Source organism: Bufo gargarizans, chromosome 10 (genome assembly GCF_014858855.1).
Source record: "Bufo gargarizans isolate SCDJY-AF-19 chromosome 10, ASM1485885v1, whole genome shotgun sequence".
NCBI classification, from domain to species: Eukaryota; Metazoa; Chordata; class Amphibia; order Anura; family Bufonidae; genus Bufo; species Bufo gargarizans.
In genome coordinates this window covers 7,051,951-7,079,864 of record NC_058089.1, presented here as the reverse complement: position 1 = coordinate 7,079,864, position 27,914 = coordinate 7,051,951, and the positions used below count along the sequence as shown (strand labels likewise).

Below are 27,914 nucleotides of genomic sequence, written 5' to 3'. Positions count from 1 at the left end.
TAGGAGCAGTATTATAGTAGTTATATTCTTGTACATAGGAGGCAGTATTATAGTAGTTATATTCTTGTACATTGGAGGCAGTATTATAGTAGTTATATTCTTGTACATAGGGGCAGTATTATAGTAGTTATATTCTTGTACATAGGAGCAGTATTATAGTAGTTATATTCTTGTACATAGGAGGCAGTATTATAGTAGTTATATTCCTGTACATAGGAGCAGTGTTATAGTAGTTACTATCTTGTACATAGGAGCAGTGTTATAGTAGTTATATTCTTGTACATTGGAGGCAGTATTATAGTAGTTATATTCTTGTACATAGGAGCAGTATTATAGTAGTTATATTCTTGTACATAGGAGGCAGTATTATAGTAGTGTTATTCTTGTACATAGAAGGCAGTATTATAGTAGTTATATTCTTGTACATAGGAGGCAGTATTATAGTAGTTATATTCCTGTACATAGGAGCAGTGTTATAGTAGTTACTATCTTGTACATAGGAGCAGTATTATAGTAGTTATATTCTTGTACATTGGAGGCAGTATTATAGTAGTAATATTCTTCCTCATGAACACAGCTCAGTACAGACATTAAAGTTTACTTTGAAGTGTTGGGGGCAGGACATGAGACCCCTGCGTTGTCACCACCAGTCTAAATGTATATACAACAGTGCGATATCAGCCTGGTAATAGCATATGTCGGAGTGCTTTGTACTGCACCCCCATGCTGGTATTAGCGGCTGATCTCTGACTTGCTGTCCTTAGGGTATATCCCTCTGTTGACCCATGTGTTAGACTGGTCAGCTTAGTCCCTCCACTCTCCTTCTATGTTAGGTGATGGGTTACAGTTGGACAGTGACATCTGGATCACACATGTCATTCCCAAGAGGAACTCTGCAGCTGTCGTGGCCTCTATACTCGGTGCCCCTCCAGACCTCTCCTGTGGCTGAGGGCACCATAACCAGGACCAATGGGACCAAGCAGCGTCCCAACACTTTTATATTGTCAATATGTTCAACTGAAAATACATGGTGGGGATGAAATTCCCATGGCAGAACTAAGACGAGCCATAAGTCTCCTGTAAATACAACCTGCCAAGATGTCTTCTTGTTTGAAGACTCTTCAGCCATCTCTGAGTCGTCTTGGTCTCCTACATAGACGCAGGAAGGCAACCACTTTCAGCCACTAGAATTTGGACTTTCAACAGTCTCTACTCCTCTCTCCCACTGCTCTAGTTGCGTTTCAGTCTAAACTGTTGATCTGACATTCTATTCATGAAACAGTAGGTTCCAATTTCTTAATGCATTCTTTTCTTCATGGTTTATTTCTTAATGCTTTTAATTTTTTGTATATTTTCTTGCTGCCGATCTCCAGAATTGTGTATTTGTCTGATATTTCTGCTCGGTGATTACACAATACCAATTAAGACTTGCTGAGAGGCCACGCGGCCAAATGTAATAGATTTGTTTTGTGTGTTACATAAATTGCCATGGAAACAAAGTATCTTCTATTTTTGTACCAAACGGCTAAAAGCCCCTCCACTTAATTCCCCCTTGGAGGACAAGTGCTTGAGCTTCTGACTGGGAGCGTTACCGCACCGAGTGCTGCGTGTTAACGGTATAGATGCCAACATCAGTATTCCGAAATGTGACAGACGCAGGCAGATGTAGCAGAGCCGACTCTGTCACATGTAGTAAAGCTAATTTTGTCCTTGCAATATGATGTGCCTTCTCAGTGATTTTACATAGGACTGCATGTTAAACTTATGTAAAGGATAGAGACCTTTTTCCGTTGCGAGTCTCTTCTAAGAGCTGTTGTGTAACTGCTTATGCTGAATAGATGCCCCTTTATCGCTCTATCCCGAAGATTTAAAGGGGCTGTGCCAACCTTAAATGTTGTTTTAATATAATTCAGCATAAAAAAAGAGTTACTTTTTACATTTACCTTGTGTTACAACAAAGCTCCAGTTGATAGATTTATTATAATGGCGCCCTCTGGTGTTTAATCTGTATGCCTGCTGAGCTGGGTGAGCATGGTCGCACATGCTCAGCTCCACGCTGTTAGAAGATGTCACCGTGACAAAGAGAAACCTGCTGCAGAAAGGACACCCACCTCGAGCTGTGATGAGGATTCTTGCAGCAGAAAGGACACAACCCCTGAGTTTTAATAGGGAGAGAGCTGCTGCAGAAAGGAAATGCCCCCTAAGCTGTGATTGGGAGAGCTGTTGCAGAAAGGACACCCCCCCTTGAGCTGTGATAAGGATTCTTGCAGCAGAAAGGACACGTCCCCTAAGTTGTAATAGGGAGAGAGCTGCTGCAGAAAGGACACCCCTCTCGAGCTATGATAAAGATTCTTGCTGCACAAAGGACACATCCCCTGACTTGTAATAGGGAGAGAGCTGCTGCAGAAAGGAAGTGCCCCCTAAGCTGTGATTGGGAGAGCTGCTGCAGAAAGGACACATCCCCTTGAGCTGCTATGTCCCCATTAGCCAGAGGTTTCTTAGAGGTTTCTCCCTCGAGAGTTCCCTAACCACCTAGATCTTGAAATTGTTGTCATCGCCTTTAAGGACTACTATATATGTATCAATATTGGTTTTCTAATCTAGTTGAATTAAATGGAAGCTATAGAAGTATGTCTCCAGGAAGCGCCATCTAGTGGCAGCTAAGATTCTTAACAATCGCCAGAAGTTTTATAGTTTTAATACCCGCTGTTTTAAATGACAAACTCAGATCTGCTACATCTCTACATGATATAATTTTTCTTAGGACTTTTTTTTTTTTTTTTTAACCAGAAGTCTGGGTTGGTTTATGGTTTCTAAATCTTGTAAACCTTTTACAACAAATCCAGTCTCCATTGGGACTTGTTGAGGCCCATGTCTCCTAACACATCAATACAGGCCGGTTACACTCGGCCTCCTGGGACTGTTTAATGTCTTGTGCGAGTCCTGGTTATTGGATGGGTCATGGTTTAGGCAATAAAAGGTCAGATATTGATTCATGGAATATAGCCTCTCTGTGCCTGTTATTTTTGGGGTGCTAATTGGGTTCCTTTAAAATTGCAATGTCCTGCAAAGGGTTAAAGTCTGTTTCTGTGACCCTTCTCATAAGTAACAGAATGAAAGAAATTATCTACATTTCTTTAATATTTTCAGTCCAATTGCTCTATATGCACAGTCCGCCATGTCTTTCGATTTATGACTCCCCCCGTCACACCCCTTGGTAGGTAGTATTTGGTAGAAATGGCCACATAACAGCCCACACTCGCCCCAGGACCCTTCCTCATAGGGTTTCCGTTTATTTCAGTGGAGCGTACAACCTGTAAAAAACTACTATAAGGCCCCCTTCACACGGGCGTCGCGGGTGAGGGCCGGATGCGTTCCGGGTGCATTGCGGGAAACCCGCGTGAGTAGGCACGCAATTGCAGTCAGTTTTGTCCGCGATTGCGTTCCGATGTTCCGTTTTTTCCGCGCGAGTGCAATGTGTGTGTGGTGCCCAGACCCGAACCCGGACTTCTTCACTGAAGTTCGGTTTTGGGTTAGGTGTTCTATTCATTTAGTTATTTTCCCTTATAACATGGTTATAGAGGAAAATAATAGCATTCGTAATACAGAATTCTTACTAAAATGTCCATTGAGGGGTTAAAAAAAATAAAAAACAAATTACTCGCCTCATCCACGGCATCGTCTTCTTTCAGGACCTTTGATGACGTAATCGCGCTCACCGCGTCAGCGCAGGTCCTGCTGAATGAAGATAGAAGATCCGTCCATCTTCATTCAGCAGGACCTGCGCTGACGTCCCCACGTGCTGAGCGCGATTACGTCATCAAAGGTCCTGAAAGAAGACGATGCGCGAACAACTGGATGAGGTGAGTTAATTATTTTTATTTTTTAACCCCTAAATTGACATTTTACTGAGCATTCTGTATTAGGAATGCTATTATTTTACTCTATAACCATGTTATAATGGAAAATAATAAAATCTACAGAACACTTAACCCAAACCCGAAATTCAGTGAAGAAGTGCGGGTTCGGGTCTGGGTGCCACAATCAGTTTTTTATCACGCCTGTGCAAAACACATTGCACTCGCGCGATAAAAACTGACCAACGCTATCACAGTCAAAACTTACTGAAATTGCGTGCGCACTCGCGTGGGTTTGCCTCAATGCACCCGGGACACATCCGGAGCAAATCCGGGACGCCCGTGTGAAAGAGGCCTTAAAGGTGCAGGGTGCTGTGGAGGTCACTGTTAAGGGGTCGGACACTGTGTAGGTCACTGTCTAAGGGGCGGGCACTGTGGAGGTCACTGTTAAAGGGGCGGGCACTGTGTAGGTCACTGCTAAAGAGGCGGGCACTGTGGAGGTCACTGTTTAAAGAGGCAGGTACTGTGGAGGTCACTGTTTAAAGGGGCGGGCACTGTAGAGGTCACTGCTAAAGAGGCAGGCACTGTGGAGGTCACTGTTTAAAGGGGCGGGCACTGTGGAGGTCACTGCTAAAGAGGCAGGTACTGTGGAGGTCACTGTTTAAAGGGGCGGGCACTGTGGAGGTCACTGCTAAAGAGGCAGGTACTGTGGAGGTCACTGTTTAAAGGGGCAGGTACTGTGGAGGTCACTGCTAAAGAGGCAGGTACTGTGGAGGTCACTGTTTAAAGGGGCGGGCACTGTGGAGGTCACTGCTAAAGAGGCAGGTACTGTGGAGGTCACTGTTTAAAGGGGCAGGTACTGTGGAGGTCACTGTTTAAAGGGGCGGGCACTGTGATGGTCACTTAAGGGGGCGGGCCCCTGAGGAGGTCACTGTCAAGGCAGTAGGGTGCTGTGAAGGTCAAAGTTAAGGGGATGAGCTGAGGTGGAGGTCCCATTTTAAAGTGGCGGGGCACTGTGGGTGGTCAGTGTTAAGGGGCGGGGCACTGTGTGGGGGGGGGCAGTGTTATGGGGGATACTGTTGATATCTTTTAATGACACACACAAACATTAGATGAAATATACCCGTGAGAAGCCGGCTCCTTCTGCTAGTATATATATATATAGCGCACTCTAACAAAGTGCAAATATGGAGCAATTTAGACCCCGATCCATGGGTCAAAGGAATACATTCTAGAAGAAATCCCAGCGCTCCAACCACAATACTGGAAAACCGCCGATTTATTCTCAAGTGGCCATAGACATGCGACTTTGCCACATTTCGGCTCCTACCTGGAGCTTTTTCCAGGCATGGTGGGAGCTGAAACGTCGCATGTCTATGGCCACTTGAGAATGAGGCTACGTCTACACGACGACATTTGTCGCGCGTCAGATAGGGCACAACTACACTGCAACATTTGTAGCGCAACATTTTGTTGCACTAATGTCGCGCGACAATTTTTATGATGGCAGTCTATGGTGTCGCACTGCAACATCTCGAATGGATTTTCTGCGACTGTTGCATCGCACTCGCAGCATGTTGCTTGTTGCAGACTGCCATTATAAAAATTGTTGCGCAACAAATGTCGTTGTGTAGACGTAGCCTAAATCAGCGGTTTTCCAGTATTGTGGTTGGAGCGCTGTGATTTCTCATAGCACATAGATATCTATATACATGCACATGCTGAGTATATACCGTATACTGTATATAGGGAATAGGCTCTGTGCGGGAAATTTCCAGACAATGTAAGTGACACCTGTCACATTCCCAGGTTGAGTGTCCCACGCACGTTGCACCTGCTCCTGTTGGCGCTTGATGAATTATTGCCTGAGTTACGCCGGGGGTCACTGATAGCGTTTGAAGCTGGGGAGCTGTCGGGGTCGGGCCCCTGGGGTGAGGGTAGAAGTCCTGGAGGGTTCATTTCTTGTACAGACATACACAATGGGATATACAGTTGACGTTACAGTCGCTCCTGAATACAGATGCAGCAGATCTGAGTTTGTCATTTGGCACAGCGTGTTCTCTGCATCATCTAGAACTGTGTGGACCAGATTATCCAAATGACAAATTCAGTTCTGCTACATTTGTAGATATTGGTATTTGTTGTCTTCTATCGACACATTTCAACCTTTTCTGTTTTCAATGCAGTCAGAAAAATGGGAATAGATAGATGTACATGGGGGTGATCACTACGCCCTATGCTCAATGGGATACTGGGGGGACTGTACATCGGACCACCAGGGAGGGGGACAAGTGACCCCAGAAACTTTATTGGGTAAAATTCTACAATGTCATCGGATGTTCCGCCTTCAGTTGGATATTAATGAGATTGTACATTTTATCCTATATAATCGTACATTTGACCATTTCACCCTCCGCGTTTTGCCATCGGCACCGGGCAGCCCTGGCAGGAATAAGCCCTTTCCGTACCCCACCTCCCCTTTGGTAAAACCAGGCCCAGTGTAATGGACCCCCCCACCCCCAGCCTTGTGGGCTGAAAGCTTTTCATTACCGCTGATGGGAGGCCGGCCGGTAATTACACCGGCGGACCCGGCTGCTGCCGCTTTACTGCTTTGTCTGCTTAATGGAGGGGGATTTTACTGACTTGCTCGGTAATTGGATATATTTTTCTGTTCTATGGGCCGAGCCGTAATGGCGCTCTGCATTGAAGGAGGACGCAGATGGGCATTATGGGTTAAATCCTTGATATTGGATATCATGGTGGAAAATTGGTTATTTTTAAGCCCCTGCGATCCCGCTGTCACCAATCTTTTTTAATGCTGAATCTGAGCAGATGTAAGTTTTTTAACAAGCCTGTGCCCTTTCCCACCCCTAGTACCCTAGTAGTACCCCAGGCACCTACTCCTTGTGCCCATCCAGGACTCTCCTGCGGCACAGAACTCCTTCCCCGCTACCAATCTCTAGTGATCGGGATCTACTGGCTGCTGATTGGCTGATCCTCTGTGTGTCACCCTGACCCTTTGCTCCCCAGTCTTTTCCCACTGCTGCCTGCCATTGTTTTGCTAGTCCGGGGACTATTTTTGCAGCCTGCCCCATTTGCAGAATTTTCCTTTGTGCACCCGGGACACATCCGGAGCAAATCCGGGACGCCCATGTGAAAGAGGCCTTAAAGGTGCAGGGTGCAGTGGAGGTCACTGTGGAGATCACTGTTAAAGGGTTGGGCACTGTGGAGGTCACTGTTAAAGGGGCGGGCACTGTGAAGGTCACTTAAGGGGGCGGGCACTGTGAAGGTCACTGTTAAAGGGGCGGGCCCCTGAGGAGGTCACTGTTAAGGCAGTAGGGTGCTGTGAAGGTCAAAGTTAAGGGGATGGGTTGCTGTGGAGGCACCATTTAATTGCATATGTTTGCATAAGGGGGTACAAAACAGTATTTTTTAGTTATGGTACGTCCTGTTTTGTTTTGGATGGGGTCTGTGGACCATCCAGGTGTAGGGGCGCTGACACTTTTGCAACTTGCTTACCATTGCGTTGTAATTGCTCTCTTAATCTACACTGTATAAGATGACTGATACATTGTGACGCTCTTCCTGCTCTTGACCGTACCTTGCTTCACAGCTGATTGGAGTGTGGCATGAGTGGGGTCTGTGCCCTCTTCAGTTGGTTAAGTGGCATTAGCGGGTGTGTGTGATTACCAGATGATCAGGGGGTACAGCTCCACTTACTGTGATTTGAAGCATGGATTTTATCAGACGCCGCTCTTGCCGCATTGACCTGCACACAAGTGCCAATCAGCCGTATCCGCACCGACTCCGCATATTCTGCCCCGGGTACGCGGTACAGGTGATTACAGGGCAGCATAATTAAGAGCTGCTCAAGAAGCCCCCAAACAAGTCCTCATCGATTGATGCTGACAATTATATTCAGCTGGGCGACCAGACCACCATCACAGGCCCCCTGGAGTCCTGAGAGCCGATGGTGCCTAATACCACAGCCCACCCCTCTGACTACAGGTTGTGTCCGGTTATTGCCGTTCAGTCCCCTGCATTTCAATGGAGCTGAGCTGCAATACCGGACGCAACCCGTGGACAGATGTGGTGCTGTTTCTGGAAGAAATCAGACATGATTTTCTCATTTTTAACCACTTTAATTTTGGGTAGGTACCGGGTCAGTAGTCCTCTCCCAGGTCTGTAATGTGCCCCCCATAATATTGTCGCCCACTCCTTCTATTCACAGACTGATAGCATTGCATATCAGATCCACTGATCGCTGACGTGTGTGTTTGCAGGAGAAGTGACGAGATGGAGGGCGACAGTCTGAGCTGCATCAAATACCTCATGTTCATCTTCAACTTCTTCATATTTGTGAGTATATTTAATGTCTTCTCATCTTACACACATCAAAGGGGTTGTGTCCTCTCAGACCCGTCCCCAGAAGGAGCCCCCAAAAGTGAAGGAGGTTGCGGCTTGCTCACCCTTAATTTTTGTGGGTGTCCCATATAAGTGAAGAGAGAGCGTGGCCACTGCTCCATTCCTTTATACAGGACCACCCGAGATGGCGCTATTTGTGGCAGTCCCACAGAAATGGAGGGCGGCCGCGCTCTGCTCGCTTCAGGGGTCCTGTTCTGGAGAAAGCTGCAGGTCCCACCTCGGAGACCCGCACCTATCCGACATCAGTGGCCTATCCTAATTATTATTGCCACCAATGTCTGAGATGTGACAACCCCTTTAAGTCTCTAACACCGGACAGCCCTTTAGTAGGGATGAGCGAATCGACTTCGGATGAAACATATGAAGTCGATTCGCATAAAACCTTGTTACCTTGGAACCGAGCCCGAGTTCGGGAAATGTTTTTTCACAGTACAAATTAATTTATGAAGTTATTATCCGAAGTGTTCGCGAAGCAATGACTTCGGCTCATCGGAGCCAATACATTCTAATACTGTACGGAGCTTCTGTTCTGCACAGTATTAGAACGAAGTTTTATGTGAATCGACTTCGTATGTTTCATCCGAAGTCGATTCGCTCATCCCTACCCTTCAGAAAGGCTCCTGCAAAATGTAGATGTTGTATTGTGCCCGGGCTATTCCCTATGGACCATAGGAATCTGCAGTCTGAAGATTGACTTCTATGGAAGAAGTTGTGAGCATGCTCTGTGACCTGTGCAGAGGTCATTGTGCAGGGAGGGGGAGGCGGCGAGCTGTGATGTCACCTGTTGTGAATGGTGGATCCTGTGCTATCTACAGGTCCTTCTAAAAAAATTGCATATTGTGATAAAGTTCATTATTTTCTGTAATGTACTGATAAACATTAGACTTTCATATATTTTAGATTCATTACACACCAACTGAAGTAGTTCAAGCCTTTTATTGTTTTAATATTGATGATTTGGGCATACAGCTCATGAAAACCCAAATTTCCTATCTCAAAAAATTAGCATATCATGAAAAGGTTCTCTAAACGAGCTATTAACCTAATCATCTGAATCCACTAATTAACTCTAAACACCTGCAAAAAATTCCTGAGGCTTTTAAAAACTCCCAGCCTGGTTCATTACTCAAAACCGCAATCATGGGTAAGACTGCCGACCTGACTGCTGTCCAGAAGGCCATCATTGACACCCTCAAGCAAGAGGGTAAGACACAGAAAGAAATGTCTGAAGGAATAGTCTGTTCCCAGAGTGCTGTATCAAGGCACCTCAGTGGGAAGTCTGTGGGAAGGAAAAAGTGTGGCAGAAAACGCTGCACAACGAGAAGAGGTGACCGGACCCTGAGGAAGATTGTGGAGAAGGACCGATTCCAGACCTTGGGGGACCTGCGGAAGCAGTGGACTGAGTCTGGAGTAGAAACCTCCAGAGCCCCCGTGTACAGGCGTGTGCAGGAAATGGGCTACAGGGGCCGCATTCTCCAGAAACAGCGGCAGAAGCGCCTGACCTGGGCTACAGAGAAGCAGCACTGGACTGTTGCATGTCATTCGAAAATCAAGGTGCCAGAGTCTGGAGGAAGACTGGGGAGAGGGAAATGCCAAAATGCCTGAAGTCCAGTGTCCAGTCCCCACAGTCAGTGATGGTCTGGGGCGCCATGTCAGCTGCTGGTGTTGGTCCACTGTGTTTTATCAAGGGCAGGGTCAATGCAGCCGCTATCAGGAGATTTTGGAGCGATTCATGCTTCCATCTGCTGAAAAGCTTTATGGAGATGAAGATTTCATTTTTCAGCACGACCTGGCACCTGCTCACAGCGCCAAAACCACTGGTAAATGGTTTACTGACCATGGTATTACTGGGCTCAATTGGCCTGCCAACTCTCCTGACCTGAACCCCATAGAGAATCTGTGGGATATTGGGAAGAGAAAGTTGAGAGACGCAAGACCCAACACTCTGGATGAGCTTAAGGCCGCTATCGAAGCATCCTGGGCCTCCATAACACCTCAGCAGTGCCACAGGCTGATTGCCTCCATGCCACGCCGCATTGAAGCCTCCTGGGCCTCCATAACCCCTCAGCAGTGCCACAGGCTGATTGCCTCCATGCCACGCTGCATTGAAGCATCCTGGGCCTCCATAACACCTCAGCAGTGCCACAGGCTGATTGCCTCCATGCCACGCCGCATTGAAGCCTCCTGGGCCTCCATAACACCTCAGCAGTGCCACAGGCTGATTGCCTCCATGCCACGCCGCATTGAAGCATCCTGGGCCTCCATAACACCTCAGCAGTGCCACAGGCTGATTGCCTCCATGCCACGCCGCATTGAAGCATCCTGGGCCTCCATAACACCTCAGCAGTGCCACAGGCTGATTGCCTCCATGCCACGCCGCATTGAAGCATCCTGGGCCTCCATAACACCTCAGCAGTGCCACAGGCTGATTGCCTCCATGCCACGCCGCATTGAAGCCTCCTGGGCCTCCATAACACCTCAGCAGTGCCACAGGCTGATGGCCTCCATGCCACGCCGCATTGAAGCATCCTGGACCTCTATAACACCTCAGCAGTGCCACAGGCTGATTGCCTCCATGCCACGCCGCATTGAAGCCGTCATTTCTGCAAAAGGATTCCCGACCAAGTATTGAGTGCAGAACTGAACATCATTATTTGAAGGTTGACTTTTTTTGTATTAAAAACACTTTTCTTTTATTGGTCGGATGAAATATGCTAATTTTTTTAGATAGGAAATTCGGGTTTTCATGAGCTGTGGCCAAAATCATCAATATTAAAACAATAAAAGGCTTGAACTACTTCAGTTGGTGTGTAATGAATCTAAAATATATGAAAGTCTAATGTTTATCAGTACATTGCAGAAAATAATGAACTTTATCACAATATGCTAACTTTTTTAGAAGGACCTGTATATATACAGGTGAAACTTGAAAAGTTAGAATATCGTGCAAAGTTCATTTATTTCAGTAATGCAGCTTAAAAGGTGAAACTAAGATATGAGACTCGTTACAGGCGAAGCGAGATATTTCAAGCCTTTATTTGTTATAATTTGGATGATTATGGCTTACAGCTTATGAAACCCCAAAGTCACCGTTTTGAGATCCCCTTTGCTCAGGGGGTCTGGATGAATTAGCTGACTACAGTCTGACACTTTGAGCCTAGAATATTGAACCGTTTCACAATATTCTAATTTTAAGCTGCATTACTGAAATAAATGGACTTTTGCACGATATTCAAATTTTTGGAATTTCACCTGTAGATGCTGCCGGTCATTGTAATCCTGCCTGTGATGATGACAACGAGAGGATTTGTGTGAAGTATTCTGTACAGGAAAGGAAGTGTCAGCCTATTATGGGGCTCAGGGTGAAAACCGAAAGATTTAAGGACATGTTTAATATAGATATTGACAAGCTTTGGTAACTCACATTGATGTAAGACAAATGAGATTGAACTGAATGATACTTCCTTCTTCCTAACCGGTCACTTTTCCCCTTCCCCCCCCCCCCCAGCTTGGTGGATCCTTTCTGCTTGGACTTGGACTCTGGGTGATCGTTGACCCCACTGGTTTCCGGGAGATAATTGCTGTCAATCCTTTGATGTTTATGGGTGCCTATCTCCTCCTTGCTATGGGTGCCATGCTTTTCCTGCTTGGCTTTTTGGGCTGCTGTGGAGCAATCCGTGAAAACAAGTGCCTTCTGCTATTTGTACGTACAGTCCGTCCACTTCCTCTTATTTGACGACTTGCTTTCTAGATTGAGCAGAGAGAAATGTAACATTAAAAGGGTTATCCAAACCTGTAGCGCCCCCACCAACAATGTCTGGGCTCCTCAAACCGAGAATACTTACCTGGTCCCCGACGCTTGTGTCCTTCCGGATCCCTCCACGGCCATCGCTGCATCTCCCCATTGTCCAGATCACAACGTCTGGTGACCATGTGACGTCACCTGTGATGCAAGGGGGGCAGGTCAGCGGCACGGTCGGCTATTGGCTGTACCCCCCCCAATCGCCGGATGTTGTGATCTGCACGACGGAGAGATGCAGTGATGGCCGTGGAGGGATCCAGAAGGACACAGGCATCTGCGACCAGGTATGTATTCTCTGTATGAAGGGCCCGGCATTGTGTGCGTTTGTGGGGGGTGTTAACAGGTTTGGATAACCCCTTAAAAGGAAGACTACAGGAAACACTTATGCCTAGTGGGGCGGAGCATGACACAAGGGAGATTCACTGTCATGCACTGCCCCCGTATAGCCTTACACTAGAAGAAACTGCTCCGCTGTGTTATACTTAGTGCAGGACCCAAGGGGTGGAGCATGACACCAGTGGCCCAAAGAACACCAATGAGAGAATTGGTCATGCACCGCCCCCTTAAGCCTTATACTTAAAGGAACAGTCCTCCTGGAGTGTTTGTTTAAGCCCATTATATGGGTGTCTATAGGGATTCGGTCGAGGCATTGCCCATCAACCATCCCAATATTACTCATTACTAGTCCTATTTTAGGGTCATCATCCAAAAGTACTCCAGGAGAGGAGCCAAATAATAAAAAAATAAAAAATAAAAAAAGTTAAACCCCACCTGACATTTTCATCTGCAGCTAATGAGGCCCAGTACAGAAACATAAGGAGGCAGATGACCCTTCCCTCAGTGCTCATGGGGGGGGGGGGGGGGGGGGGGCGGTAGACCCATGTGACCTCCTGTACAGGCATCTGTCCCCTTCAGGCTGCAGCCTAGAGGAGAAGGGGTTAAGGATATCATGTTTTTAGAAGAAATTTTTTAGGGTCATTTGTGTCTTCAGAAACCAGTAACTGTGTTGTGTTCTCTTCCAGTTTTTCATGTTTATTTTGGTCATATTCCTCGCCGAGCTCTCAGCTGCTATTTTGGCCTTCCTCTTTCGAGAGAATGTAAGTATCTTCAGTATGCGTTTTAGGGGTCAATGCCAGATTCAGGATCATTTTGATAGAAAAGTTGGGGTTTCAGGTTCTGCCAGGTTCCACAGTCCTCGCTAATATCATTATTACAGATTATATTTATGGTGGACACATTCCTTACAGCTTCTCAGACGGGCTGTTTTACGGTGTCCTGTCTATTGAGCACTAGGCTTGAGCAAATCGGCCTTTGGCTCATAGATTCGAAGTCGATTCGTTCAAATACTTTGATTTTAATGCCGTTTCCGTACAGCATTAAGATGTATTGGCTCCGTGGTTAATTTCACCCAAAGTTGTGTGAGATTTGGTGAATTCCTGTATCTGGGCCTTGGTACTGGCTGGTACCTCGGTACCAAAGCCCAGTTCCGATTGCTATTTTAAATACAGTAGGAATTCACTGAAGTCTCGGGCGAGAAGAACTTTGGCCCCTGGAGCCAATACATTTTAATGCTGTACGGAAACAGAATTAAAATCAAAGTATTTGAACAAATCGACTTCAGATCTATGATCCGAAGGTCGACTCGCTCAAGCCTATTGAGCACCGTAGGAAGAAGCCATTTATTATAGCGACAAAGGGCCAGTTAATTTGAAAAAAAGGCTGTACCTGGTATTAAAAAATGTCGGTTTTCTTTAAGAAACAGAATTATAGATGTTTGAATTGTATATGTTATTGTAGCTCAGATCCAATGAAGTGAATGGGGCTATGCTGCAATACCAGGCACAATCTGAAGGCTGGTGTGGCATCAGCCATGCTTTTCAAATCCTGTACTACAGTATTACGAATGTGTGCTGCCCGTTGCCGTATTGGGGATCCGCAATACATGGGTGCTGTTCCGTGAGCATTCCGCAACACGGATGCGGACCCATTCACTTCAATGGGTCCGGAGATGCGGAACGGAAGCACTAGAGTGCTTCCGTGGGTTTTTGTCCCGTACTTCCATTCCGCAAAGAGATAGGACATGTTCTATCATTTGGCGGAATGGCCGGATCATGGACCCATTAAAGTCAATGGGTCCGTAATCCACTGCGGCTGCCCCATGGTCGCCGTTCGTGCAGCACGGCCACGGGGCACACACACGTTCATGTGCAGGAGGCCTTACTAGTATTGTGCATATACGGATTGTTATTGAATATATGTAATGGTTAATGTCTTGTTCTCGTCTGCAGCTGACCAGGGACTTTTTTACCAGGGACCTAAAACGACATTACCAAGGCAATAACGGCACAAATGTTTTCACATCAACTTGGAATTCTGTAATGATTACGGTGAGTATCATGAATATATTACGATATAAAACTAGAAATATAGGGAACCGCAATGGGGTCTGACATTACCCCACGAGTCCAGGGAGCGGATTGTCAGGTTTTTAGACATTTATTACGGTAATGTTCAAAGAAATATAAACACCAAGTTACTAATCTATTGTATCTAAGTACCTGCACCTCCCTGGACATGCAGATAATGTATACACCTTTGGAACAATCTTTCTATAATGATGGCAATCATCTCGGTTTTGCATTTTCAGTTCGAATGCTGTGGAGTGAATGGACCAGAGGATTTCGGTGGTGCTTTGCAATACAAACCATACACAATGAATGGTGTACCTGAGGCCTGCTGCGGAAAAAAAATTCTACAAAAAGCTGCAGAGATCATTGGCCAGGAAGAATGCATGATGGGAATAGAAATTAACAGACAGGTAAAAAAAAACAAAAAAAAAAACTTTGAGACCAACCCCCCTCTGCTTCACCTATGGGTGCGTGTTTGTGCCTTAGAGATCTGTTCAGGTAATTCTTTGCGTTTCTCACACACTTTTTCTAGGGGTGTTACTCAACAATACTGAACTCCTTGGAACCGTATGTGTACATTGCCGGAGCGTTAGCCATCGGCGTCTTAGCTGTTGAGGTAAGAAACATGGGAGTAACGCCCACTCTCCTATGTACAGATGTAGTCCGATGGCTGCCCTATAATTTTCCTTGCCCCAGCAATGTAGATACACAGTCACTGACGCAATATAATAAATTTTTAATTTTTTTACAGCTTTTTGCAATGATATTTGCCATGTGCCTGTTTAGGGGCATAGAGTAGACAGACCACCGCTCAGGAAGACTTGTGTGCCAAATTGTGAGGGTCTCCTAACTCCCCGGAAAATCATCTTGTTTCAAAGCCTCCACTGCAAGAGGGTCTTGCACTACCCCTGGGGTCCTCAAAAGCAAAAAGTGTTACTGTGAACACAATTTCTGACAAAGGACCCTCGTTGCTGTACCAGCGTATTAACTCTATCAAGACTCCCCCTTCCTGGCTTCGGGGGGAACTGCACTGGAAATGAATAACCTTGCAAGTATCTGCAGAATATACATTGATTAGCAGCCTGTGTCCAACATGTATATAAGAGACTGGTGAGAACACGGATGAGATGTTCTGTGCCCCTTGCGGACGCTTTGTGCAGGTGACATGAAGCGGCAGCGCTGACTGCAGGGTAGTAAAAGGCACTGTACTGTTCATGGTAGAAGTTTATGATTCTGTCCTGTGTCTTATAAACTCTCTTGTGCGTAGATTTCCTTTAAGAGTGAATGATTACATTGTAGCACAAATGCTAAACTATTATTTAAAGATACTTGGGATCTCCTTTGATCCAAAGCAAACCATTTAAAAGGGGGGAAAAAAATCCCTTTAAATTAGGACAACTACTCAACGTCCAGTGAAAACTGAGGTAAGGCGTGTGACTGCACCCCATTACCTGACCTTCCAAAAAGTGCCGGAAAAAGTGAGCCCTTACTGAAAACTGATCCCAGCTCTTTACTTTTAGGCGTAAGTGCGGCATGCACCCATTTCAGCTCTGCTATGGCCCAATCATGTCCTCTACTTTAGATCTCGAACGTGCCCCAGTTCGCTTAAGTTGTTGAAGGATTGTCTCTTGCCCCGGAGGATCGAGCTTTACACATATACAGCCCATTGGGTTAAATTAGAATTTTGTAATTCTTAGTTTCCCCTGTGGTGGCGCTCCAAGGGAATCAGACAGTTTTGCTGAATGATTGCTCAGGGTCCCGACAATGGGGGAACCTGTTGTCAATTTGGGGGGACCCTTCAAAAAAAATAAGTAGACAACTTTAAAATAAACAAGCACCCTTTAAATAGGGACATCTGATGGTGGATGAATGGCTTCCACAACAGGATTAATTTTGTCACCTATTGTAAAGTTAGTGACAGGTTTTCATGTCAAGACCAAGGTGCCATCTCCCTATACCTTATTGTGCCCACTAAAAGGCCCCACTGGGTAATGTTGTATGATAAAGTGGGTCCCTACTTTGTTCAGGTTCTTACCATCCCCTAACCTAGACCTCATGATAACAATGTTTCTCCATCCTTCCCCCCTAACTTGCCCAGGAGAGGATGCAGGCTGCGCCTGTGCAGCAGCATGTCACAAGCACTGTGCACACTCCAGCTCATGGAAGGAAGGGACAGATAATTTCCAATAACCTTCCATTATCTACAGAAAGCAGCTGTAGGTACCAGCAGAGGGGGCTATAATAATGGTAGTTGATGCATTCAGTAGACTACACTGCTCAGCTGCACCTTTTTTTACAGTCATGGAAATACGTGAGACACTTATTTTCCATGTAATCTGTAACTTTAGGCCTTTGTGACAATTACCAGTTGTTGTTTCAGCAGATATCCTTTCTCTCTCGCTTTTAGGCATTTTTGCACTATTCTTTTTTGCCATCTAGTGGTAGATCAGCAGTACTACACCAAGGACACAATTCAACTTCTGCATTAAAGTTATTTTTTTTGCAATAAAGTAAAGAGATGCATAAAAAAAAAAAAAAAAAATGTATTTAAGGATTCGCCAGGTCTAGCATCATCCTTACAGCACAATTCACTTAATGATTGTTGCCCTAAATTAAGCTGCCTCCACCATCAGGGGCCACGAGCCAGAATGTTGCCATAGCCTTAAAATGCATCAATCCATACAGGACATGTCCAATATGGCCGAAGGTAGAAGGAATACAAAGACCCAATATCTGTAGGCTTCGGTTCTTTGTGCCCACTGCTGATGAAATGACAGGCGACTCAGATCCCCAAGGTATCTCTACTTAGCCCCCATGCTTTAAACTGCAACTCTGCTTGCTCATATTGACTGCTGTGTGTAAACTAAATCTCAGTGTATAGTCCGTGCACATTCTGCCAACTTCCCCTACAGAAAGGATGGAAGGTCTGTAACCTACAACTATGCCCCCTAGTGACGTAAATAGGTGATAGCTGTACAGATACTCAGGAAAGGAGGCCCAGTGGACGAGGGGTGTTCTAGAGTTTCACTAAATTCTCTAATGGGCAAATAAACACGATACTGTGCCTTAACCCAGACTTATTCCACGTACATCAGCTCATTATACCAATATTGGCGCCCATCTTAAAATTAAGGCTTCGGGTCATCACCAGGACTTAAAATTAAATGTAGACCATCAGCCATTCTCCTTTATTAAAAAAACAAACAAAAAAAACCCACAAATAAACAACTCAATTCCAGATCATATACAGAGCAACGCAAGGTTGAAGTTACAAGTTTCCTATGAGAAAAACCTCTGCATGTCCCTATGACAACTCTTCCTGGCCTGCACGCTGGCAGCTTGTTATCTTAGCACAGGCATGCCCAACCTGTGGCCCTCCAGCTGTTGCAAAACTACAACTCCCAGCATGCCCCGACAGGAGTTGTAGTCTTACAACAGCTGGGGGGCCGCAGGTTGACCATCCCTTAGCAAAATGTGAGATAAAGGACGTAACCTCCAGTTGGCTTCTGGGAGCCTAGGGGTCTGTATAGCACACAGCTACCAGTGCATCAAGGCAGGAAGTGTTGTCATAGGGACATAGGTACAAATGCAATACTCACAGGGGTGCTGAACCGTCAACCACAAGAACTAAAGACCTAAGAAAAAGTCTCATTTTTAGCTCCCATAGCAGTCAGTGTCACATTGGGTGTCCTAAAAAGCAAGAAGCGACCCTCGATCTGCCGCCTGTGCTCCTCGTTGTGATTTTCCTGTGTTACTGTGAATATAGTTCTGTGGTGTTTGGCGTCCGAGCTGCGTTTGTAGAAGAGAATATTAACCTTGTAGAAAATCCCTCTGCCCCAGTGGAGGCTACGAGGGAGTGCAGAGCAGCGGTTCAGCAGCGCCCCCTGGTGGAAGGTCCTGTTTATCGCCAGAGTCCCAGCTGAAAAACCCTACATTTTGTAACTGTAAATGTTTGTTTCCAAGGATTAGTTACAGCTGCGTTGTCCTGTGTAATCCCGCTTCTTTTCTATGACCAGATTACTTGTTTTTGTTATTGAAGTGAGGGGTGGGCAGGACTCCCGGACGCTTCTTATTTCTGTACAAAATAAAAGGAAAAAAAAAATAAAAAATTGTGAAAGTAACAAACAGGAGTGGTTCTTGAGTGTATGTGATGTACAAAAATGTGCCAGGACGTGAAATATTGCTGCACAAAATAATTGTAATAAAACCATAAGCCAGATAATACAGTGGGTGCTGGAGAAGGACCCTTTAAACTGACAGAAGCAGAGGTTACCATTGTAAGCAGCAAGCGTTGTGCCCATAGCCATGCCCAAAATGGCTTGGCATCAGGCCATATGGTCTTTCATATAACTTGGCTGTTAGGAAACTACAAGACCCAGCATGCCCTGCAGAATTTGAATTCTTATGCAAATAGCAAGTGGGTTGTGCCCAAATAGATTTGGTGGCAGCCACTTCCAGCTTTCCTCGACTGGTAAATGGTAGGCAGCAGCATAGAATTGAGGCATGGGTCAGGTGTGTGCCTCACTGCGATTTTCCTTTCAGGAGTCTGGGCTAGAATCCTCTGCAGGAGAAACTATAATGGTTGTCATTACCAAATACCAAAATGACAGCCCAAAGGGTTAAAGGGAAGCAGTCACCTCTCCGGACACCAGCATCCCCCATGTAAAAACAGTTCTGGAGAATCTGGTGCCATTCCTCTATTATTCCTGCTAGAAGTTCAGAATGAAGGTCCAGCTGGGTGTTACCAGTTAGGTGTGTGTCCCTGCCCAGTCTGACACTGACAGCACTGATTGGATATGTGTCAGACTGTGCAGGGACACAACCCCAACTGGTAATACCCATCTGGACCTTTATTACAAACTGCTAGCAGGACTAGCACAACATAGAGTCATAGGAATAGATGCTCCATAGTTGTTCTTAGATGGGGAATGAAAGTAGTTACTTCGGGTACCTTCACACGTTGCAGATTAGGCACAGTTTTTTCCACGTGGATTTTGGTGCAGAAAACCCATTGTGATCTGACAAATCTCATGTACACTTTTTTATGGGCGGAAGTTGGCCCGCTATGTGGCTTTTAAAATCTGCAGTGTCAGTTGTTTGTGCAATTCTGCCCCTTTATCTACAGTGATTGACTTCAATGGGGCGATTAAACAAAATATTTGCAACAAAAACCAAAGCTGCAATAAATTGCGCGCCGTTGGTGTGGATTTCTGCATACAAATCTGCAAGCCTAAAACACACATCAGGAGGTTATCCAAGAGGCGCCACGATAGCGTGTGGCGGCTACTTCCGGGATCGCGTGCTGTACATCGGGCATGTGATCCCAGCCTGGGATTACAACCTGCAGTGCAAGCGTTAATCTGATTATCTTGCAGAAACGTTTGTGCAGACTCGCGCGGGTCACGTGCCCGATGTACGGCACATGATCCCGGAAGGGACGGGCGCACAGAATCGCAGCGCATCTCGGATAACCCCTTTATGGAAGTTTCTTCAGGGCAGCTGGCAGCAGCCAATTATTTTTGGACCTCTGAAATAAAAATAAAAAAAACAGATGGCCCAAAGCAAAATTACAGGGGTGTCCAAGCAGCATCCATACATCAAACAGACCAGGAAAGTGCTGCTGCCAGGTACAAAAGTGCACCTTGTCCAAAAGCAGATATGCCCACGAGCCCGCCAGGCAAGAATGGCGCAGTGCGCGTACGGTGGAGGGACTCGCGTCAGATGACCTTTTCCATGAGCGAACAGAATCCCTACATCTATACCATGCATGAAACAATGGTGAGAAGTGTTGGTCAACCCCTTTACACTTATTGTCACTCCTTTGCCAAATTAACCAGCGGTGCCACACACATACTGGTAAATGCCCATTACCGACCTGAACTTTAAGCCGGTCTACTTACAGTAAAACTCGGACGTGGTCTTGCAGCTGCTGAACGTCTTCCACATTATCTGAAGACATACTTGTGCCATGTACAACAAAGAGGCCATTCCACCGACTCTACGGCCCTTGTAGGGCTGACCGGGTACGTAAGGCTTAGGATTTCGGTTGGCATATTCAGTTTCTCCGCTGCTCTGTTGCCTCAGAGATCCAGTCCGCGCTGCACCTGCAAGAACTGGCACATGCACCAGGCAGTTAGATAAGGCAGTGTTTTTTCTCCACTGGGCAGCTGAAATAAACATCCAATTTTGGTGAATTTTATGTAAATATATAGACAGTTGGGACACCTGTTCAAGAAACTACAACTCCCAGCATATCCTGACTACAGCCTCCATAAGCAAGGGGTAAACCAGTACTAGGCGGGCGCTCGGCAGCATTAATAACCTGTATGAACCCTTGAACTTTCTCAATTGCAGGTAAATAAATGACAATAATTACCGCCGATCGCTAGGCACTTATTACCGCGACCCACTGTAATCACTCAGCGTCTCCGGCCTCCTAAATTGCTGATTGGCGTCCACTTCTGCGCAATTACATTGTTACCATTGATTCCATAATAACATCTCTTAAAAGTGTCTGCAGCGCTGATTAGGCGGATGATGAGCCTCCTGCTCCAACACACTGTGCATCCAATCAAGCTTCATCATTGCAGAAGGAAACCTTCTGAAATTTTGTATAAATCCCTCACCATTTCCGTGAGGTTTGCTCGCTGTCAGTGAATAGAACCATTCCTGCTTCCATCCACTTGTCCTGGTCTAATCCTTTTCCTCACTGGAGAGTTTGGTTACAGTCGTATCCAGACTAGGAAATCCCCTGGAGTTCACATCACCGCTAAATATTTCCGTTTTTCTACTCCGTTACAGGAGCAGAAAGACGGAAGTGCAGGATAGGGCACATACCTGACCCAAACAGACTCCATTGACTACAATAGAGTCCATTCAGTTTATTTTGTCCGGTCTTTTTGACGGAATCTGTGACAGTGACTCCGAACTGCAGATGTGAACTCCGCCCCCTAACTAAACAATAAGATACAATGTATCAGTGTAAATAAAATGTATCAGGCAGGACAGAGCAGAGAGACTGGTGCTGCTGATGAGTTGGGATTAGACCAATACTATAGTAATAAACTGTCAGCAGCCAGAAGTAGAAGGTCTGTATAGGTTTTCAGCAGCTGGGTGTTATAGAAAATGCTCCCACTCATTGACAGCAAACAGATTTTGGAAATTGAGATTAAAGGGCATCTGTCAGCAGTTTTGTACCTATGACACTGGCTGACCCGTTACATGTGCGCTCGGCAGCTGAAGGCATCTGTGTTGGTCCAGTGTTCATATGTGTCCGCATTGCTCAGAAAAATGAAGTTTTATTATATGCAAAAGAGCCTCTAGGAGCAACGGGGGCGTTGCCGTTACTCCTAAAGGCTCTGCTCTCTCTGCAACTGCCGCATCCTTAAGCACTTTGTTACTGTCTCGTCCTGTCAAAAGCCATCACTCCTGACTGCGTCAATCAACGTGCAGAAGGTGCGGCAGTGCCGATTAAAAAATCAGCGCTTGCTGGTGGCAGATTGTGCTGTCTAATAGCAATCAGCGGCTGGCAAACCACTAGACAGTATAGGGACGAGTGAGAGCATAGCGATCGCTCCTCCCCATGCTGCAGAAGTGATCGCCGGGAGGGAACGGTTTCCTCCCAACAATCGGCCTGTGTAATACAGGCTTTAAAAATCAGAATTGCCCGGTGAATGAGCGTTTGCTTGTTCATCGGGAACCGGCAGCAGTATAGGGCTCATTAGCGATTATCGGCCGCACAGACAGCCAGTGTAATGCAGCCTTTAGGCTGGGTCTCCATGGGGTGGCCAATGGCTGCACGAATTTCAGAGTTACAGCAACGTTAGGGCTCATGCACACTGCCGCTGGTTGGCCGCTCCGTGCATTGGGTACAGCAATTTGCATGAGGCCTTAACCTGCAGATTTTGCACCCACTGGCTGCTGCCCCCACCTTATGACAGTCTTCCATAACCTTCAATCATCATCAATAATCATCAGCCATCACTGATGTCAATCATCCAGCATCATCATCATTGGTAATAGTGATTAGCATCAGTGATACTCATCCATCGCGAGGATACAGGATCCCCTCCCCAAGTGATTATATTTATTGTACAGATCATGAATAATTAACTGTGTTTGTCATTTGCATGCATTAAAAAACATCCAGTGCAGAGTTATATGGCATTTACTTACATAGTACGGCGTCACCTGGTGCTCAGAGTATATAGCAACGTGCGGGTCCCCGAGTGCTCATGGACACACATGCTCAGTCTCTCTCTCTCTCCACAGCTGAAGCCTCATTCCTGTTCTCCATGTGATGATCCGCTGTTCACCATCCTCGGACAGACGGCTTGTATCAGAGCCAGTGCAATAGATGGCGGTATACAACAAAGCTGAGAAGACTGTGTCCTGGGATTGACTTGTAAGGAAGCAATTACTACTGCGGACCCCATGGTACATTCATTAGCTATCTGCAGGGGAAGTTCTTGGGGGCTAAATTTAATGCTGCAAGAGGGGGAAGGAGACCATGTTGCCACTTTCACATCTGAGGCTACTTTCACATCTGTGGCAGCAATTCTGGAAGTGAACAGCCTGCTGAAACTCTCCGGATCTGGCGCTGAATGCTGAGATTCGGACAAACTCAAACCGCTGCATGCTGCTTACATACGGCCGATTCTCACCATTTTTGCCGGATCTCTGTGCCGCAGATGTGAAAGTAGTCTTACTGGCGACTATATTTACAGCTGCCAGAGGGGGAAGGAGACTGACTGGGAACGTTATTTCCTGTATAAATGCCAGAGGAGTAAAGAAAGTAGGAACTTACTAGGGATTATATTTACAGCTGCCAGAGAGGGAAGGAGAATGCCTGGGAACAATATGTGTGGCTGCCAAAGGGGTAAGGAGAGTGGGAACTTACTGGGGCCTATATCTACAGCTGCCAGGAGGGGAAGCGGACTGACTGGCTACTTACTAGAGAGATTATATTTACTGCTACCTGAGGGGGAACGAAACTGAATGGTGATGTAGAAAGGGGGTGAAAGACAAAGTGAATGCAAATGCTTCCAGGAGATGCATGCAGAAAACAGAAAATTGGTCATGTGAAACTAACTGTCCACTAACCTCCCTACAACAGCACAGATTAGCAGTGGTGCTGAGGGGGACCACAGAAGAAGGACACATGAAAATTGAATATTTTGGGGTGGATAAAGTGCAAAGTAGTTAAAAAGAGCGTTTAACAGCCTTCTGAACTTGATTTGTGAGATAACCCCTTTCAGTTGTGATCAAGGAGACCAAATAAGCTGCATCGTGTTGCAGCGCCACCCTTGTGGTCAAATATTGTACGTGCATGTGGCATAATGAGCTGCAACATACTGCAGTGCCTCCCTGTGGTCAAATATTGTACATGCATGAGGCAGAGTGAGCTGTAACGTGCTGCAGTGCCTCCTTCTGGTGAAATACCGTATGAGCATGAGGAATAATGGGCTGCAACATGCTGCAGTGCCTCCCTGTGGTCAAATATTGTATGTGCAAAGGAGAAAAACAAATAAATGACCCAGCCACCTGTGTTGCTGAATGCATATTTTATTATGGAAGATACTGAGGTATTAAAGTTTTAAAACACAAAGAAAAATAATACAACAGTATTCACAAAAAAAAATAAAAAAACAACAATACACTGATGAGGGAGGGGAGATAAAGTGCACCTACAGGCTACAAAGGGGAAGCAGCTAGAATGGGGAGTTCCTTGGTGATACTTACAAAAACGGCTGCCGCCTCTGTGGCCCCAAGGAGGCTGAGGAACTTAAAAGCAAAAAGAAAAAGGCTCCATTTTGGCAAGGGGCGCTCTAGTCACAGGCAGTGTTCAGGGGAAGGAGTCGTCACTAGCTGCTGGAAGAGGAGTCCAATGCAATATTCATGAGGGTCTCAGTGGTTTGGGGGGCGCTGCAGACACCCCCAGAGGACTGGAATGTTGCGACCAATCAAAAGCAACCTTTAACCCCTTGCTGACAACTGCAACTATGGAAGGGGAGGGGGATCTCTGCAAATGATATGGAAAAAAAAGCATTTATTTTCCTCCCATGATAAATCATAGTCGCAGCATTGCTGACTTCTGGGAACTTGTGACCTGGACTTTTTCCACCGCAGATTTCCTGCTCATGGCAGCTCCATGCATAACATCCTGTCACACATCCGTGCAGGGAAATATCCTCCTGAGGACGCGGGAAGCCTGCCCTGCTTTCAGTTATGGCTGCAGCACCTATGTCCCATCCTGGATAAAACGTCTCTGGGAATGTGTCCGTCTGTGCCAGCTAGTCCTGTAAACATCAATGATACCAGCAGTACATCCATCCCGCCAGGAGGTGGCGCTGCAGAGCAATCCATTGTATTATGTGGGTGCGCACAACCCAATTTTTATTTATTTTTTTAACTTTTTGCAGGGTGCACAAACTTAACAGTGCTCCGACTTAGGAATGCAGCCTTTAACCCCTTGGCTGCCAGAGGGAGATAGAAGGCACTGCTTTGGCAGCCAAACTGTTAGTAGGCTCTCAGATTCAGATGCACTGTGGATGGCGGCGGAGGCTATGAAGTGCTCTTCTGTCAAATTGTAAAACTGTTCCGGAAAAAGCAATATGGATGCCATTACAGATTCCGAATGGGCAGCCACCCAGCTTTCCCGGGCTCCAGAAGGGCGAGTGTCTAACTATGTACTGTACGGTGCAAAGGATAGGTTATTGCATTTAGCCATTCAGGAACATGCAGAAACTGTGCGACAACCCCTGTAATGGAGGCCATATTGGTCGTCACCACCCAGCTTTCTCAGAAACAGAAAGCGCTTATGTTTACAGGGGGCAGGAAAATGAGAAATAGCCCACATTCTTTGGGACAAGGGCGGTTACGACCCCCCAGGTCGGCGGAAACATGCTTAAACTGACCATGTGGCTATTGAAGGGTTAATATACAAAGAGGGGTGTGCACACAGCAGAATGGCGGATACGGTAAAACAAAGGTGGGAGGGGCGGGTGCCGTGCGCTTCATCCAGTCCTGGCTGCACAGTGGACCCTGTGTCGGGGGGTGATCGTGTCTCTGAAGACCAAGTTGGCTACAGTTCTTGGTTAAAATAATCACAACCCCCTCCATCCCATAAGATGATGGGAGTCTACTTGCGGGGAAAAAAAGAAAAAAAAATGAAAAAGGAGGTTCTGGTACTAAAAATCCAAGATTCAGAGTTTCTTGGGCCTGCGTCCGACTTGGTAATAAAAGTAGACGCTGACGAGGACGAACATGAGGCAACTGCAGACGAGGACGGAGGCGGCGATGGTCGTGGAGCTGCTCTCGATCATGGTCACCATGGTAACTGCGCAAGAGAACAAAGTGCAGTGAATTAAGTTTCTGCTTCCCCCCCAAATCTATAAAGAATGCCGTCTACACGACAACAGATTACAGGAACATTCCATTTTTCTCTAGTCACATCCAAAGCAACCTTCTGAAATCTACTGACCAGAAAGCAGAAGAGTCAAATCTCCTGGAAAGGGGCGCGTTACAAATCTTTCCTCTGCCCTGGCACCAAATGGGGAGTCACCAGGCTATGTAGTCTGAACAACTTTTGTGGGGGCCTCGCCCTCTTCAGACTTAGGGCATATTTGTCATCTTTCCCAGATTGTCCGACAGACTCACGGAAAAAGGGGAGACTCCAGGACCCCCAGAAAGCAGCCCTCCATGTACTTTATAATATGTATGTGGCGTCGGGATACTGGGTCACTAGACATAGCGGTGGCTCATTTAGGATGAGGAGGGGTGTAGAAGGGAAGGGGTTAAAGACTAAGGCCTCATGCACATGACCGTTGTGTGTTTTGCAGTCTGCAAATTGCGGAGCCGCAAAACACGGATGGATTCAGTGTGCGTTCCGCAAATTTTGCGGAACGGCACGGACAGCCATTGATATAAATGCCTATTCTTGTCCGCTGTTACCCATAGTAGCCAATCACAGCGCAGCTTTCATTTCAGCTAGTGCTCTTGCAACATAAAAGCTGCCCTCTGGTTGCTATGGGCAACAAGATTTTTTTTTTTCTTTTAGGCAGTTTTCATTAATCTCCCATTGAGGGCCTTATAGAAACTGCCAAGCTGTCTCTGTTGCCCTTAGCAACCAATCAGAGCACAGCTTTCATTTTTCCAGAACCGTTTTAGAAATGAAAGCTGAGCTCCGATTGGTTGGTACAGGCAACTGTTAGACTGGCTTTGAAAAATGAAGCCCCACGTTCCCAGAGCAAGCCAGGAATCTGGTACTGGGAGTCTGGCATGGCCTGGTGGATTGGAGGGGAGCTGCAGGGTGCGGACGAGACAAAGTTTGGGAGTAGATTTACAAAGACTAGCAACTAATCACAGCGCAGATTTCATTTTATAACAATGGAACGGGAAATTAAAGCTGAGCTTTGATTAGTTGCTACGGGCATCAAAGATTGGTGGCTCTAATCTCTGCTTCTCCTTCTATCTCCATTTCCTTGCGCCTCGCAATACGGAAAACGTGACCGCTCAGCCAATCACTGACTGAGGCGAGGCACCACTGTGGCCAGCGACTGGCTGAGCTGTCACATGTACGTGGCAATACATTTTAGGGCATTTTGGGGTAAAATAAGGGTGAACCCCTATCGGTCAGAAAAGAGCACCACCGTAGGAGCATCCAAATACCTATCGAATTTAACTGTTGCCTAGCAGCCCCCCCTGTGCACAGGCCGTATGCGGTACTGCACCACCGTGGTCAGATTCCGTCTACTCCACCACACGACCACTCACCGATGAGCTGTATACTGAAATAACACGCCTCCGTCAGCAGCGTCCACCGGATGATGACCTTCTCTGACGTGTACATTGAGTTCCAGATTATTAAGGAGATACCTGGAAAATAAAAACACACGTGGTAGTCAGCGACTACAAGGGTCTTTTAATCACCGGCTTGTAATCTCCCCCTCTGCACCCAACACTCACTTAACAGGGCTCCGCCGTAGAGGCGCGTGGAGGTTTTACTGCTCACGGTACCTTTATTGAAGACCGCCTCATACAGCTGATCAGGGAAGGCGAGAGCCTACGGGAGAGAGAGGAGAGTAAGCACAGGGGCGTCCTGAGTTTTGCAATCATAGACTTTGCCAGGTTGGTACCAGTTTTTGACTGGACGAGGTGCATTATATCGCTCAGTTACCTTCACTAGCGGCAGCCAGCTCCGTCCTGCAACTGGCACCACATTTTTCACATTTTTATTGCGTTCCCCTGTGATAATGATATCACAGTGCTTTCCGAGAAAACACTGGGTGTAAACTGCACCTCAGCGTGCTGCTATGGAAGGCGATTATAATCTCAGTCTAAATAGATCCTGTTTCACAGTACGGTGGCAGATAGGTGGCGCTGTACAGCTCCGAAGATGGATTCATCCACCGGTTCCATCAA

General features: G+C 46.4%; 2 protein-coding genes across 15 annotated transcripts in view; one reads left to right on the top strand and one right to left on the bottom strand.

Moving 5' to 3' along the window:
• The window catches only part of TSPAN18 (tetraspanin 18), a 135,316-nt gene extending 117,620 nt beyond the window's left edge, over positions 1–17,696 (top strand). For 5 of the 8 annotated variants that reach the window (XM_044271046.1, XM_044271049.1, XM_044271042.1 and 2 more), the window contains 7 exons: positions 8,141–8,216; positions 11,791–11,985; positions 13,107–13,181; positions 14,373–14,471; positions 14,732–14,902; positions 15,025–15,108; positions 15,244–17,696. In XM_044271046.1, coding sequence (XP_044126981.1) covers positions 8,154–8,216; positions 11,791–11,985; positions 13,107–13,181; positions 14,373–14,471; positions 14,732–14,902; positions 15,025–15,108; positions 15,244–15,291 — 735 coding nt within the window. In that variant the 5' untranslated portion in view covers positions 8,141–8,153 and the 3' untranslated portion in view covers positions 15,292–17,696. Of the gene's footprint in view, positions 1–8,088; positions 8,217–11,790; positions 11,986–13,106; positions 13,182–14,372; positions 14,472–14,731; positions 14,903–15,024; positions 15,109–15,243 lie in introns of all 8 variants that reach the window. The other 3 variants (XM_044271047.1, XM_044271048.1, XM_044271043.1) reach the window with 1 other exon arrangement.
• Positions 17,697–24,038: 6,342 nt separating this feature from the next.
• The window catches only part of TP53I11 (tumor protein p53 inducible protein 11), a 47,004-nt gene continuing 43,128 nt past the window's right edge, over positions 24,039–27,914 (bottom strand). For all 7 annotated transcript variants that reach the window (XM_044271055.1, XM_044271051.1, XM_044271053.1 and 4 more), the window contains 3 exons: positions 27,459–27,555; positions 27,267–27,368; positions 24,039–25,830 (listed from right to left, as the gene is read on the bottom strand). In XM_044271055.1, coding sequence (XP_044126990.1) covers positions 25,697–25,830; positions 27,267–27,368; positions 27,459–27,555 — 333 coding nt within the window. In that variant the 3' untranslated portion in view covers positions 24,039–25,696. The remainder of the gene's footprint in view (positions 25,831–27,266; positions 27,369–27,458; positions 27,556–27,914) is intronic.